This window comes from Mirounga angustirostris, unplaced genomic scaffold (genome assembly GCF_029215605.1).
Source record: "Mirounga angustirostris isolate CCGP_5_RB_7025 unplaced genomic scaffold, mMirAng1.0.hap1 SCAF_2, whole genome shotgun sequence".
Classification (NCBI taxonomy): domain Eukaryota; kingdom Metazoa; phylum Chordata; class Mammalia; order Carnivora; family Phocidae; genus Mirounga; species Mirounga angustirostris.
This window is the reverse complement of record NW_026991710.1, coordinates 60,708,783-60,725,997: the sequence shown is the minus strand read 5'-3', so window position 1 is coordinate 60,725,997 and position 17,215 is coordinate 60,708,783. Positions and strand designations below refer to the sequence as shown.

The following is a 17,215-nucleotide window of genomic DNA, read 5'->3' as shown; positions in this document are numbered from 1 at the left end:
ACACTACAAAAAAAAAAAAGGAGAACTATAGGACAATATCTTTCATAAATATAGATGCAAAAGTCCTCAACAAAGTATTAGCAAACTGAATCCAACAATACATTAAAAAGTAATACACCACGATCAAGTCAGATTTATCCCTGAGATGTAAGGGTGGTTCAATATTCACAAAACAATCAACATGATACATCACATCAATAAGAGAAAGGATAAAAAATATACGATCATTTCAATAGCTGCACAAAAAGCATTTGACAAAGTACAACATCCATTCATGATAAAAACCCTCAACAAAGTAGGTCTAGAGGTAACATGCCTCAACATAATAAAGGCCTGATAGGAAAAACCCACAGCCAACATCATACTCAATAGTGAAAAAAGGAGAGCTTTTCCCCTAAGGTTAGGAACAAAACAAGGACAGCCACTCTCCCCAATTTTATTCAACATAGTACTGGAAGTCCTAGCCATAACAATGACACAACAAAAAGAAATAAAAGGCATCCAAATTGGCAAGGAAGAAGCCAAACTCTATTTGCAGGTGACATGATACTATAGATGGAAAACTCTGAAGATCCACCAAAAAACTACTAGAACTGATAAATGAATTAAGTAAAGTTGCAGGATACAAAATCAATGTAGAGAAATCTGTTGTTGCCTTCTTATACACTAATAATGAAGCACCAGAAAGTGAAATTAAGAACATCCCAACTGAGCCTGGGTGGCTCAGTTGGTTAAGCATCTGCCTTCCACTCAGGTCATGATCCCAGGGTCCTGGGATTGAGCCCCGAATTGGGCTCCACACCTGGTGGGGAGTCTGCTTGTCCCTCTCCTTCTGCCCCTCCCCTCCTGCTTGTGCTGTCTCTCTCAAATAAATAAATCTTTTAAAAAAAAAGTCCCATTTACATTTGCACCAAAAACAAAGTATCTAGGAATAAACTAAAGATGTAAGAGATCTGTACTCAGAAAACTATAAAACACTAATGAAAGAAATTCAAGATGACGCAAAGAAATGGAAAGACATTCCATGCTCATGGGTTGGAAAAACAAATACTGTTAAAATGCCTATAACTACCCAAAGCAATCTACAGATTTAATGTAATTCCTATCAAAACACCAACAGCATTTTTCACAGAGCTAGAACAATCCTAAAATTTGCATGGAACTACAAAAGACCCTGAATAGCCAAAGCAATCTTGAAAAAGAAAATCCCGGAGGTATCACATTTCCCGATTTCAAGTTAAATTACAAGTGGTAGTAATCAAAATGGTATGGCATAAAAACAGATACATAGATCAATGGGAAAGAACAGAAAATCCAGAAATCCACAATTATATGGTCAATTAATCTTCAACAAAGGAGGAATGGAAATGGGAAAGAGACAGGCTCTTCAACAAATAGTGCTGGGAAAACTGGAGAGCAACATGCAAAAGAATGAAACTAGACCACTTTCTTTCACCATACACAAAAATAAACTCAAAATGGATTAAAGACCTAAATGTGAGACCTGAAACCATAAAACTCCTTGAAGAGAGTACAGGCAGTAATTTCTCTGATATCGGCCCTAGCAACATTTCTCTAGGTATGTCTCCTGAGGTAAGGGAAATAAAAGCAAACATAAATTATTGGAAATTCATCAAAATAAAAAACTTCTACACATCAAAGGAAACAACCAAAACTAAAAGCCAACTTACTGAATGGGAGAAGATATTTGCAAATGACATATCCGATAAATAGTATCCAAAATATATAAACAACTAATCCAACTCAATACCCAAAAACAAATAATTTGATTAAAAAATGGGCAGAAGATATGAACGCACATTTCTCCAAAGAAGACATCCAGATCACCAACAGACACATGAAAGGATGTTCAACATTACTCAACATCAGGGAAATGAAAACCAAAACCACAATGAGGTATCATCTCACACCTCAGAAGGGCTAAAATAAAAAATACAAAAAACAACAAGTGTTGGTGAAGATGTGGAGAAAAAGGAACCCTCTTGTACTGTTGGTGGAAATGCAAATTGGTGCAGCCATTGTAACAGTATGGAGATTCCTCAAAAAATTAAAAATAGAACTACCCTATGATCCAGGAATTGCACTACTGGGTATTTACTTAAAGAATACAAAAACACTAATTCAAAGGGATATGTGCACCCCTATGTTTATTGCAGCATTATTTACAATGGCCAAATTATGGAAGCAGCCTAAATGTCCATTGGTACCTGACTGGATAAAGATGAAGTGGTATATATACGTATATACAATGGAATATTATTCAGCCATAAGAATGAAATCTTGTCATTTGCAACAACATAGATGGATCTAGAGAGTATAATGCTAAGCAAAATAAATCACTCAGAGAAAGACAAATGCCATATGATCTCACTCATATATAGAATTTAAGAAACAAAACAAATGAGCAAAGGAAAATAAAAAAGGAGACAGAGGGCACTTGGGTGGCTCAGTCGGTTAAGCATGTGCCTTTGGCTCAGGTCATGATCCTAGCGTCCTGAGATCTAGTCCCATATCGGGCTCCCTGCTCAGCGAGGAGTCTGCTTCTCCCTCTGCCCCTCCCCTCTGGTTCATGCTCTCTCTCTTGCTCTCTTGCTCAAATAAATAAAATCTTAACAAAAAAAAAAAAAAAAGAGAGAGAGACAAGCCAAGAAACAGACTCAACTATAGAGAACAAACTGATAGTTACCAGAGGGGTTGGTGGGTGAGGGATGGGGGAAGAACACACTTATCATAATGAAAAAAAAATGATTAAAAATAAGTAAATAAAATGAAGACTGTAACAAAGGACAAGGGTATTAAATAATGATACAGGGATCAATCCAACAAGAGGATATAACAATTATAAATGTACACCCAACATATGAGCACCTAATATATAAAGCAAATATTAATAGACCTAAGGGGAGAAACTGTCCCTGATACAATTAATAGGAGACTTTAACACCCCACTTACATCAACAGATAGATCTAGACAGAAAATCGGTAAAGAAATTGTGGCTTTGAATAACATATGAGACTAGATGGATTTAACAGATATATACAGAATGTTCCATCCAACAACAGAATACACATTCTTCTCAAGTGCATAGGGAATATTTTCCATGAAACATCACGTTAGGTCACAAAAGAAACCTCAATAAATTTAAGGTGACTGAAATCATATTAAGTATCTTTTCCAACCATAACATTATGAAACCAGAGCTCTGTTACAAGAAAAAACTTGAAAAAAAACAACCTCAGGAAGACTAAGCAACACACTATCAATAAACAATGGATCAAGAAAGAAATCAAAAAGAGGAAATGAAAAAATACCTTGAGACAAATGAAAATGGCAACACAATGGTTCAAAATCTTTGGGATACAGCAAAAGCAGTTCTAAGAGGAAAGTCTATTAGCACTAAACCTAATAATCAAGAAACAAGAAAAATGTCTCACAATCTAATCTTACACCTAAAGGAACCAGAAAAACAACAAAGCCCAAAGTTAGTTGAAGGAAGGAAATAATAATGATCAGAGCAGAAATTAACATAGACTAAAAAAACAATATAAAAATGATTAATGAAACTACGCTGTTTCTTGAAAAGATAAACAAAACTGATAAACCTTAAACCAAACTCATCAAGAAAAAAAGAGGACCCAAACAAATCAGAAATGAAAGAGAAGTTACAACCGACACCACAGAAGTACAAAGGATAAGAGACTACTATGAAAAATATATGTCAACAAATTAGACAACATAGAAGAAATACATATATTTCCAGAAACATAGAATCTTCCAAGACTGCATCAGGAAGAAACAGAAAATGTGAACAGACCAATTACTGGTAACAAAATCAAAGTGGTAATCAAAAAACTCCTCTAACATCAAAAGTCTAGGACCAGACAGCTTCACAGGTGATTTCTATCCAACATTTATTTATCTATCTATTTATTTTAAAGATTTTATCCATTCATTAGTCAGAGAGAGTGAGAGAGAGCAAGTACACAGCAGGGGGAGCAGTAGGCAGAGGAGAAGCAGGCTCCCCACTTAACAAGGAGCCCAATGTGGGACTCGATCCCAGGACCCTGAGATCATGACCTGAGCCGAAGGCAGACGCTTAACCCACCGAGCCACAGGCATCCCTATTTTTTTTTAAGTTTTATTTATTTATTTGACAGAGAGCACAAGCAGGGGGAAAGGCAGAGGGAGAGGGAGAGGAAGAGGGAGAAGCAAGCAGTCTCCCCACTGCGCAGGGAGACTGATGCAGGGCTCAATCCCAGGACCCTGGGATCATGACCTGAGCTGAAGGCAGACACATAACCAACTGAGCCACACAGGTGTCCTCTACCCAACATTTAAAGAAGAGTTAATACCTATCCTTCTCAAGCTATTCCAAAAAATAGAATAGGAAAGAATGCTTCCAAATTCATTCTACCGAGACCAGTATTATTCTGATACCAAACCCAGAAAGAGACACTACAAAAAAAAAAAAAAATTACAGATCAATATCCCTGATGAACATAGATGCAAAAATTCTCAACAAAATATTCACAAACCACATTCAACAATACATTAAAAAAAGGATCATTCACCACAATCAAGTGGAATTTATTTCAAGGATGCAAGCAAGCACAGTTCAATATCTACAAATAAATCAACATGATGTATCACATTAACAAAATTAAGCATAAATCATTTCAACAGATGCAGAAAAGGGACGCCTGGGTGGCTCAGTCAGTTAAGCGTCTGCCCTCGGCTCAGGTCATGATCTCAGGGTCCTGGGATCGAGTCCCGCATTGGGCTCCCTGCTCAGTGGGGAGCCTGCTTCTCCCTCTGCCTTCTGCTCCCCCTGCTTGGATTCTCTGACAAATAAATAAAATCTTAAAAAAAAAAGATGCAGAAAAAACATGTGACAGAATTCAACATCCATTTATGATAAAAATTCTCAGCAGAGTTGGTAGAGAGGGAACGTACCTCAACAAAATAATAGGCCATATATGACAAGCCTACAGCTAACATACTCAATGGTGAAAAGCTGAAAGCTTTTCTTCTAAGATCAGGAACATGACAACGATTTCCACCCTCACCACGTTTATTCAACATAGTACTGGAAGTCCTAGCTGTGGCAATCAGACAAGAAAAGGAAATAAAAGGCATCCAAATTGGTAAAGAAGAAATGAAACTGTCACTATATGCAGGTGATATGACATTATATATAGAAAACCCTAAAGACGCCACCAAAAGACTACCAGAACTAATAAATGATTTGGTAAAGTTGCAGGATAAAAAATTAATATACAGAATCTGCTGTGTTCCTATATACCAGCAACTATCAGAAAGAGAAATTAACAATCCCACGTACAATTACCTCAAAAAGAACAAAATACCTAGAACAAATTTAACCAAGGAGGTAGAAGAACTGTATGTACTCTGAAAACTATTAAGATTACTGATGAAAGAAATTGAAGATGACACAGATAAATGGAAAGATACTCTGTGCTAATGAACTGGAAGAATAATATCAAAATGTCCATACCAACCAACCAAAGCAATCTACAGATTCAGAACAATCCCTATAAAAATGCCAACAGTATTTTTCATAGAACTAGAACAAATAATGCTAAAATTTGTATGGAACCACAAAAGACCCCAAATAGTGACAGCAATCTTGAGAAAGAACAAACCTGGAGGTATCCTTTATTTCAAACTACACTATAAAATCTATCGTGTTCAAAACAGTATGGTACCAGCATAGAAAAGACACACGGATCAACTGAACAGACTGGAGAGGCCAGAAATAAACCCATATTTATATTGTGAATTAATCTATGATAAAGAAGGACTAATATACAACATGGAAAAGACCGTCTCTTCAATAAATGGTGCTGGGAAAACTGGACAGCTACACGAAAAGAATCAAGTTGGATCACTTTCTTATACCACATACAAAAATAAACTCAAAATAAGTTAAAGACCTAAATGTGAGACCTGAAACCATAAAACTCCTAAAAGAAAACATAAAAGTAATAAACTTCTGGACATTGGCCCCAGAAATATTTTCCTGGATCTGGCCCCTCAGACAAGGGAAATAACTGGAACTACATCAAATGAAAAGGCTTTTTGCACAGCAAAGGACCATCAACAAAACAAAAAGGCAACCCTATGGAATGGGAGAACATATTTGCAAATTACATACTAATAAAGGGATGATACCCAAAAAAATATAAAGAATTCATACAACTAACCAAAAAAATAAACAATCTGATTAAAAATGGGCAGAGGATCTGAATATGAATTTTTACAAAGAAGACATACAGATGACCAACAGATACATGAAGAGATGCTCAACATCACTAATCATTAGGGAAATGCAAACCAAAACCATAATGAGATATCACCTCACACCAGTCAGAATGCCTAGTACCAAAGAGAGAAGAAATAACAAGTGTTGGTGAGGATGTAGAGGAAAGGGAACACATGTGCATTGCTGATGGGAGTGTAAATTGGTGCAGCCAACATGGAAAACGTATGGCGGTTCCTCAAAAAATTAAAAATAGAAATACTACATAATCCAGTAATTCCACTACTGGGTATTTAGCCAAAGACAACCAAAACACTAACTCAAAAGATACATGCACCTCAAGCTCACTGAAGCATAATTTGTAAGAGCCAAGATATGGAAGCAACCCAGTGTCCACTGATAAATGAATGGATAAAGAAGTTGTGGTGTATATACAGTGGAATATTACTCAGCCATAAAGGGAATGAAACCTTGCCATCTGTGACAACATGGATGAACTAGAGGGTATTCTGCTAATTAAGTCAGACAGGGAAAGACAAATATCATATGATTTCATTGATAGGTGCTATCTAAAAAATAAAAAAAAAAAAGAACAAACCAAACACAGAAACGGACCCCTAAATACAGAGAACTGGTGGTTGCCAGAGAGGTAGAGGGATGGGCAAAATGGATGAAGAGGATTAAGAGGTACAAACAGTTATAAAATAGTAAGTCACAGGAATGAGAAATAAAGCATAGGGAATATAATCAATAATATTGCAATAACTTTGTATAATGATGGCTGGTAACCACACTTATTGTGGTAAGCATTTCATAATGTATATAATTCTGAAATCACTGTTGTACACCTGAAACTAATGTAATATTGTGTGTCAACTATACCTCAATTAAAACTTTTAAAAATAAATATAAATAGGGATGCCTGGGTGGCTCAGTTGGTTAAGCGTCTGCCTTCAGCTCAGGTCATGATCCTGGGGTCCTGGGATTGAGCCCCACATCGAGCTCCTTGCTCAGCGGGGAGCCTGCTTCTCCCTCTGCATGCCACTCCCCCTGCTTGTGCTCACTCTCTCTCTGACAAATAAATAAAACCTTCCAAATAAATAAATAAATATAAACAAACCAGACTGGGGGAAAAAAAAGTGTGCAGACAACTTTTTTAAAAAAGCACATTGAACCCGTAACACCTAGTCTAGATTTTAAGTAGTTTTTCTCTTATCTTTCAAGGCGGACTTAAATCCTTTTTGAAACACTGCAAAATGTAAACAAGTGCCAGTTACCAAAGCCCATGCCTAAATCAGTCACTATTCAACTACCACAATACCTTGGGAAAAAGAATACCATACTGTATAATCTCATTTTTTCCTTACTTACTTAGCATATATACATTCCTTCACTACTGTCTATTTTCCTGGATTAATATGAGATTTAAGTTAGGGACTATATGTGAAACACTTGGTAAACAGTCATGTTTACAGAAATATATAGTGTTTATATATTAAAGGAAGATGAAGAGATTGTGGGGTGATACTATTTGAAGTCAAAGTTTGATCCTTCAAAGATGAGTAAAACTTCTTTAAAATTCTAATTCAGGAAATAAACTCATGTTAATCACTAACAGTACTGTATATTTTAATACCTGGCAATTCTACGGAAATTATATCCAACAATCTTAAAGTCTTTTATTGAATTCAATCAGAAATATACAGGGTTTTTTTGCAATCATAAATATAGAAATAAATGAAAAATGAATTCTATGACATACCTGGACCAACTCTGAATTTACAAAGTAAATAAAAAATACTCGGTTCTCATTTTATCAAGTGACTCTGACCAACAAGTGAAAAATACATCATTCCTGTTGATGGTTTCTTGTGGGATTCCTTGAGTATATTTTAAGTAAATAAAGACTATATTAGACTACAAAGCAACAAAGAGATTTACAGCAGAAGCACTGATTAAAATGATGAACGTCCCCAACGGTGGAAGGAGCATTTTGCCAGAGGATGCAGAGGGATGGGTTTTGGGACCTGGAACTGGAACTGGAACTGGACCTGGAGCTGTTAATGAGAACACACAATCATTGACACATGTCATTTCTGATACCCAGTTTCATGCACCTAAGCCATGTATCCTTAATATGTAGACATTCAAGTTGAGCTACAAACTTTCCTAAAACACTAACCAGGAACAATGTTGAAATAAATATAGTTCATTACAGATTTCAGGCTGTATTTTCATATATTATCATCAGGGTGTGTGTGCTGACACAGTTTTTATCTAGGATTCCACAGCCTTTTCAATATCTATATAGACAAGATACTTTTTGTTGTTGTTCAAGTTCTCTAGAATTTCTTAGCAATTTTTTGTTTTCATTTTCTGTATATACATGCAAGGTAAAGTTTGATTCTATTTCAAGACGATATTTCATATGTATATGCTAATAGTTACCAATACGTGATTAAATTCAGCTGCATTTTTAAACACGAAGCCCTGCCAGCTGAAAAAAAAAAATTAACTTTTTCCCTCGGTACACGAAACACTGGTCTGGAGGAAACGGTTTCCCTTTCATCTGAACTAGTGAAGAGAAACAGTGGAGCCCACTCATAGGATGATGATCTGTTTCACACTCCCCGTAACTGAATTATGGCTGTGTTTTGGTTCAGACTGTACAAGGGAAGACTGGGAAGTATCCAAATGGGATCACCACTCAGATTTCATACATGAAGCCAAGAGAAACAGCCAGTAAATTTTATGTCTTTAACTCACATTATCAATTTACTCGCCATAATTATAAAAATGTAGTTGTATGTATACAGATGGGGAAAGGGACAGGCAGGTACAATCATACATTAGTTTGTTACTACAGAGCAGTGGTTCTCAAGGGAGCAGTACTGCCCCCTAACAGGCAGTTTGGAATTTGTCAGGGTATATATATACATATTTTTTTAAGAGTTAAATTTGTCAGGGCGCCTGAGTCGCTCAGTCAGTTAAGCGTCTGCCTTCGGCTCAGGTCATGATCCCAAGGTCCTGGGATCGAGTCCCAGATCGGGCTCCCTGCTCAGCGGGGAGTCTGCTTCTCCCTCTGCCTCTGCTGCTCCCCCATGCTCATGCTCTCTCTCGTTCTCTCAAATAAATAAATAAAATCTTAATAAAAAGAGAGTTAAATTTCTTTAATGGGACCATCCCTACTAAAACTGTCAGCATGTGCTGAGTGTAAGGAAATCATGAGTTAGAATCTTGATCCTGAGCATTTCCTTCTTTTGTTTTTAACCTTTTCCAAAATTTTGTACCTTTCATAAATCATTTCCATCTGTAGGTGATCTTTAGGATCTCTAAAAATAGCATACTACTTTAGTTGTCTTGGTTTTTTTTTAATTTTTATTTAAATTCAATGAACACATAATGTATTATTGGTTTCAGAGGTAGAGGTCCGTGATTCATCAGTCTTATATAATACCCAGTGCTCATTACATCACGTGCTCTCCTTAATGTCCACACTCAGTTATCCTATCTGCGCCCCCCCACCCGTCTCCCCTCCAGCAACCCTCAGTTTGTTTCCTATGCTTAAGAGTCCTCTTATGGTTTGCTGTCAGGTATTTCTTGATAGTCACAACAGTGGGGTAGTAGAGGGCTCTTTGGCTCGGGTCATGATCCCAGGGTTCTCGGATCGAGCCCAGCACCGGGCTCCCTTCTCTGCAGGGAGCCTGCTTCTCCCTCTCCCTCTGCCTGCTGCTTCCCCTGCTTGTGCTGTCAAATAAATAAAATCTTAAAAAAAAAAAAAGTAGAGGGGCTAGATATCTTGCAATGCTCTGGACTGTGTTTGCACCAACCCACTTCCACACCAATTTCAAATGCACTGGCAGACATACATATAAGTTAATAACCTATTTATAATGCTTAAGTCCAGAACCTGAATCAGTTTTACATAGAAACAAAATATTTTTGGATAGTTCCAATAAACCTCAGTTTCTATCTAGCTTCTATTTCTTGCCTTTCATTTTCTTAAACTTGCACAGAATTGCTTCCAGTCTTTTCTTAAATCCAATTTGTATAATTAATACAATCACCTGTCCATTATTTCTTTTAGTATAATGTAGGCACTTACATATTGAAATCTATATAATTTTGTTATAAATTATAATTAGGACATTATATTGATATTCTTATGGGTACAAGTAGGTCTTCTTATCTACGCATGTTATTCCAGACACTACAAAGGCTTTATAAATATTTGTTATAAAAAGGGAGAACTGGGTTGATAGGGTTGAGAACCACTGCTCTAAACAAAACACACAGTTGAAAATGACTGAAGAAATTAAGTTACTCCCACCATATACACACTAATAAGCATTTGGATATGACATTATATCCCATATTATGATGCCTTAAACTCTTGAAGCTTTGTTCCTGTTACTGAGGAAAAATAAATTTGTCACTTTTTCTATACTGCAGATCAGACATTTATCAACTAAGGAAATGAAATATTTCATACCAGGATTGCCGGTATCTTCTTGACTTTTGTCTTCTAAAATATAAACAGATTTTGAGTTAATTATATTGTACATCTATTTATCCAGAAGAGAATAATCTGATTAAGCAAACTTGGTTATCTCTGAAAATGGGCCTGAAGGGCAGAGTATTAGGTTTAGATTTATGTGTGGGGTTGAGGAAGCGTTTAATTTTTACTCACTTGTGCTCTTTGAATTTTTTTTTTACTATTATGTGTATGTGTTTCCATTAAAAGAAAGATTAAAATTTTATTTACAAAATAGTATTTTCTGGACATTGAACTAAGATTCCCAAGTACAACATTAATACCTATCATTTACTAAGTGCTTCCTATGCATCATACTTTGTGCAAATGATTGATGTACATTGTCATGTTTCTTACAGTCTCAGTAGGTAGGTATAGTTATCAGTATTATACAGATGTTCCTCAAAACTTGCATAAAACCACAGAGGTAATGAATGGAAGCAATGTCTAATTTCAAAACCTCTGCTCTCAATTACTATGATACACGACCTCAATTATAATGCTATACTAGCACTGAAATATTACGATATTGCCGTATTTTGACAGCTTTGAAGCCAAATACCAATTCTTGGAGCCCAGGATAGAGGTGTATTTTCTATAACTACATCTGGTTGGAAGACAAGTGTCATATGACAGAAAGTGAACAAAATTTGAAAAGTGTGAGTCCTAGTTTTCTCTTTCTAGTCTTTTACAGGTTCCTTAAATTTCCTATATTCCATATCTTCATCTCTAAAATGGCAATAACAATATTTAAGTGGATTAAACAAGATCCTGTGGTAAATGTTTTTTGCCACTTTTAAAAAGCCTGCACTACACAAAGCTTTCTAGGTGAGTGCACAATACAAAATATTCCCAGCAAAACCTGGTGGCCTGTTTTTTGGAGGACATGGTAAGGGCAGTGAGGAACACAGAATGACTCGTCTCAAACACACCTCTTTGATGATGCTGTTCCAGTTACTACAGATTCCCTCACAATAGCCACGTTACCTTGGGAAACCTCGTGTCCCATTCTGGAATAGACCCCTGCAGCAGGAAGCCAACTGTTCCAGCTGCAAGTCAACTGTCTTTTTCTTTGCTTAGCCCAGAGAGCCATAATAGCGGCCTGCTGCTCACACTGGTTCCTCAACATTTTCTCCCTCTGGCTCGCAGACTGGGATATCAGAAGCTGAACAGCCCAGGTGTTTTCCTTTGCCCTCGCAAGACTGAGCTAACTGAATGATGATGGTAAAGGGCCCAGAAAACCATGATACCTCCACCCCCAATAAAGAATTTATTACCAGGTTTTTCATCCAGTTGTACCACTTTTATTCCTAAATGAGAAAGAATTTCAGATAATAAGAAAGACAACTACCATTTACTACTATTTTAAACTACCATTCATTTTGCCAGACTTTATCTCATTAGGACTTTAATCAGTCCTGCAAGACGTTTTCTTCATTTTACAGATTTGGAAGCAGAAGCAAAGAAAAGTGAAATAACTTATATATAAGTTACCCAGAGGAAAATGGCAGAGGAGAGACTTAATGAAACTAGGGGTCTACACAGCCTGTGTTCATTCCCTGCCCGGCTCAGCAGCTGCCTTTCAGATAACCACTGGCTTGAAGGAGCCAATGAGAACACTACACAAACTCAGGTCACTGAGTTGAAGGGTTGTAGACACACAAGATGTGTCATCAGTGTTGTTAGAGGTTCACTTCAAAGTTGTGAGCAAACAAACATGTGGCCCAACGTGGCAAATCCAGGTGAATATAAAAGAGCTGCTGGACCTTCTCTCTGGGCCTAAATCTGTGAGTGAGGCGATTAACTGTGAATATGCTGTCTTTGTATACAGCACTGTGCTATTTCCATAGACAGCGATGTTAGGCAAAGCTCAGCACTGTGCTATTCATTCCATAATAATAAGACATACCAAAAATTATTTTCAAAATACTGCAAGAACTCAGGAGAAAAGATTTAAGCATTAAATGGCGGCTTGAACCCTGAGATTCTGTGTTTTTCTAGTCCTTACAGATATTCCCATAAGGTAAACATGACAATTATTAGCCGTATTTGAAAGATAACAATTCTGAAGCAGAGAACTGTTAATACTGTCCACAGCTCTCTTGGAAATTATGTCCACTTTTTTAAAAATTTACTTCTCTTTGTCCCAGGAAAAAAATTAAGTTTAGAGACTTTTTCCTCCTCTGTAAGCATTAAGTTCTAAGCCCCTTCTGAGGAACTTGACAGAAATTACTGTTCAGGGCGCCTGGCTGGCTCAGTCGGTTAAGCGACTGCCTTCGGCTCAGGTCATGATCCCAGGGTCCTGGGATCGAGTCCCACATCGGGCTCCCTGCTCTGCAGGGAGCCTGCTTCTCCCTCTCCCACTCCCCCTGCTTGTGTTCCCTCTCTCGCTGTGTCTCTGTCAAATAAATAAATACAATCTTTTAAAAAAATAAAAAATTTAAAAATTAAAAAAAAAAAAAGAAATTACTGTTCAGTTTCTCTGGCCACAGAAGCTCAAGGCCCCTCAATGGCCTTGTTCTCACCAACAGCCTCACACTGTTTAAATACCTATTTGACATTTTCATGATTATATCTTATAGGTAAGTTAAATCTGCCATGGTAAAATAAAACTGGAAAAACACTTGAAGAACCACGTCTTAAGGAATGGGTGGGTACTAGGTCGTAAGTTAAGAGACGTGGGTCCTTTATTCACTTACATGATCTTGTACAAAGTACTCAGGCTCCCCTGCATTATCTAATGGTGACAATTATAACTATACCCCCCAAATTGGCAGCTTCCTCTCTCATATGCCAACCACTGCTTACCTGGTAGTGAAAACATTTCTGGAATTTTCATTCCTAAATGAGAAAGAAGCTTTCAGTAACTTACAGTTTGCTCCAGTGAGTGTATTTTCCCACCTCTTATCTAAGTGATACAAGTGCCAAAGCTCCCACTGCACTGTAGTTTCTGGCTTTTTATTTGAAACTTCTGGCTATGAGAACCCTCGCTGTGCAAATCCACTTCAAGCTTAGAGGAGTCTTCTGCCATGGCACCGCACACTGAGTTTGTCTATATGCCAGAAGACTATATTTTGTTACCTTTCAGCTTTCGTGTGAAGCTGAAGTTTCTGCCGAGTAACGTTAGCTGTAGAACCTAGAAGGTGCTGGCTTGCATACCTCCAGGTCCCAGCAGCCTTGCCTTCAGCCATGCCCCTAAGAAGCTAACTTTTCTGCTCCAGGAACACATGTATACTAGAGATGAAAGACTCTTTTTTCCTCTCTACTCTCTTCTCCAGCTAAATCTTTGTAGAATGGCTAGTAGGCAGCTGTAAGGGAACGGTTAATGAATAACAGTCTCATGATAATACATTCTTTAATGCCTGGGGGAATTCTTCTCACCTCATACTTGGGCCCAAAGGGTAAAAAGAAAGCTGTCTTACCAGGTATTTGGGTGGGTTCATGGCTTGTCATACCTCAAGACAGAAATGAGTATTAGTGTTAATCAATTATCTTGCACTGTGAATACTCTCTTTTGTCTACACCCTCCCCCCCAACCCTAAAAAAAGTAACAACAAAAACACCTTTCAGTGGCTCTTCATTCTCTGACAAAGCCCACTCCTTAGCCTGGACTTTAAGAACTTCCATGATCTGGCCCCTATCTCTCCAATCTTATCTTTATAAGTCAGTCCTAGTACAGCAGCTTTTAAATGAAACAGTACTGAGTTTAAGACTCTGTGTGAGGGCGCCTGGGTGGCTCAGTTGGTTAAAGCGACTGCCTTCGGCTCGGGTCATGATCCTGGAGTCCCGAGATCGAGTCCCGCATCGGGCTCCCTGCTCGGCAGGGAATCTGCTTCTCCCTCTCCCACTCCCCCCATTTGTGTTCCCTCTCTCGCTGTGTCTTTCTCTGTCAAATAAATAAATAAAATCTTTAAAAAAAAAAAAAAAGACTCTGTGTGATTTAGTTTTATTGTCATTATAATTATTAGCTCTAGGGCGCCTGGGTGGCTCAGTCGTTAAGCGTCTGCCTTTGGCTCAGGTCATGATCCCAGGGTCCTGGGATCGAGTCCCACATCGGGCTCCCTGCTCGGCAGGAAGCCTGCTTCACGCTCTCCCACTCCCCCTGCTTGTGTTCCTGCTCTCGCTATCTCTCTCTCTGTCAAATAAATAAATAAAATCTTAAAAAAAAAAAAATTATTAGCTCTATGATTGGGCAGGCTTCTTAATCCTTCTGAGCTTCAATTTCTTATTTATGCAAAAGAAATACATCATAGGTTTGTAAGTAAGTGATGATTAAAGGAAATAAGTCATAAAAGTGCTTAGTACACTGCATGGAATCCCTCTGTTCTGGCTTAACTCATTCCTCAAACTCTCCATGTCCAGTTAGTCAGCCCTTATGTTTCCCGCTAACCTTGTAGCTAGTCGCAGAGGGTAAGGAAAAAGATCACTTACCAAATAAGACAGTGGACTCCTGGCTTTTCATTTCTAAAGATGAGAACAGAAACTCTTTAGTGAAAAATGCAATCAACTTGAAAATTAATTTAATCTTGTATTTATATGGCTATTTACAGTGAAAAACTAAAAGCTTTGAGAGATGGCAGGGACCAGGGTAAAAGGGGAGAAAATTTAATCCACTGGAACTTGACTGACTTATGGTGAGAACAACTATGGCTAGAGACCCAGGCTCTCTCCTAGATTAAGCAAAACAACAGCTCTTTGTGATTTTTTTTTTTTAAGATCAGTCCAAAAACTCCAAACTACATTTGTCATATTAAGAATAAAATTTGATTACATAATACATTATAATTACAGATAATTTGGAAAAACACAGGAAATCATTAAAAATTACTCAGAATCCCAGATCTCAGAGCTACTCATCCTCAATATTTTTGGTATATCTCCTTTCAATTTCTTTGCTATGTATATGTACATATACATTTTTAAGCATTTTTTTCCAGCCTTGAGAGATGTAACTGATAGACAGCACTGTGTAAGTTTAAGGTGTACAGCATAATGTGACTTACATATATTGTGAAATGATCACAATTAACATCCAGCATCTCATATATTTTAAAAAAGAAAAAAAATGGCTTTTTTCTTGTGATAAGAACTCTCAAGATCTACTCTCTTAAAAACTTTCAAATGTACCATACTGCTGTACTACTATACTCATCCTACTATACATTATATCTCCAGTACTTATTTCTCTTATAACTGGAAGTTCGTATCTTTTGACATTTAAGATTTATTTATTTTAGAGCAAGAGAGAGAGACAGAGAGATAAGCAGATTCCCTGCTAATAAGCACAGAGCCCAACATGGGGCTTGATCTCATAACCCTTAGATCATGACCTGAGCTGAAATCAAGAGTCGGATAGCCAACCGAGCCACCAGGCGCCCCTCTTTTGAAATTTTTAAATAAACTGCTATTACAGTTCATATGTTTTTATATATTTTACTTGCCACTATATTATAAGCACTTTCTCATACTTTTCAAAAATATGATTTTTAGGGGCACCTGGGTGGCTCAGCATAGAGTCACCTTCTCTCCCTCTTCCTCTGCCCCTCCACTGGCTCACATGCGTGCATGTGCTCTCTCTACAATGGATAAATAAATCTTTAAAAAAGATATGATTTGTTTAGTATTTCATTATATGGATAGTATTTAACAATACCCAACTGTTGGACACTAAGGTTATTTATAAATTTTGGCCACCACACACTGTAAACATTTTGTACACAAATCTTTATTTCCTTAGTACAAGGATATAGGATATAACACAAATGTGTTATAACTAGGTTAAAAGGTATGGACTTTTTAAGGCTAGTAATACATACCATCAAACTGTCCTTCAGAAAAGTTCCAAATTTTAATCTTACCATTAATTTGTGAGTGTCCCTGCCCCAGCACCCTTGAGGACATTTGAGTAATACCATTATAAAAAAAGACAAGAACAAAAACTTCGGAATGAGCTGTACTTCGAAATATACCAAATAATCAGATGGATATAGCTAAAAGCATCTATTACTCAGATTGCTGGAAGCAGAAATAAATACAGAAAACATTTTAATTTAGAAAAAAATAACGCCATTTTTTAATGCCCCTGCCCAACACCCTAGGTTACAAGAGTTTGTAATTAGTCACACCTTCCTCTATCCATATAACAGCTAACATAAAAACAGAAAATATGCTCTTTAGTATATGTGCTGCCAAAGTGAGCACAGAAAATATACTCTTTAGAACTAGTTCCTCAGGGCGCCTGGGTGGCTCAGTTGGTTAAGCGACTGCCTTCGGCTCAGGTCATGATCCTGGAGTCCCTGGATCGAGTCCCGCATCGGGCGGGCTCCCTGCTCGGCAGGGAGTCTGCTTTGCCCTCTGACCCTATCCCCTCTCATGTGTT

General features: G+C 37.4%; 1 protein-coding gene across 13 annotated transcripts in view; it reads right to left on the bottom strand.

Moving 5' to 3' along the window:
* Positions 1-7,956: 7,956 nt before the first annotated feature.
* Positions 7,957-17,215, bottom strand: part of ART3 (ADP-ribosyltransferase 3 (inactive)) — a 145,887-nt gene continuing 136,628 nt past the window's right edge. For 6 of the 13 annotated variants that reach the window (XM_064584645.1, XM_064584644.1, XM_064584647.1 and 3 more), the window contains 6 exons: positions 15,268-15,300; positions 14,259-14,291; positions 13,645-13,677; positions 12,114-12,146; positions 10,795-10,827; positions 7,957-8,359 (listed from right to left, as the gene is read on the bottom strand). In XM_064584645.1, the coding sequence (XP_064440715.1) occupies positions 8,220-8,359; positions 10,795-10,827; positions 12,114-12,146; positions 13,645-13,677; positions 14,259-14,291; positions 15,268-15,300 (305 nt within the window). In that variant the 3' untranslated portion in view covers positions 7,957-8,219. The remainder of the gene's footprint in view (positions 8,360-10,794; positions 10,828-12,113; positions 12,147-13,644; positions 13,678-14,258; positions 14,292-15,267; positions 15,301-17,215) is intronic. The other 7 variants (XM_064584648.1, XM_045880974.3, XM_064584652.1 and 4 more) reach the window with 3 other exon arrangements.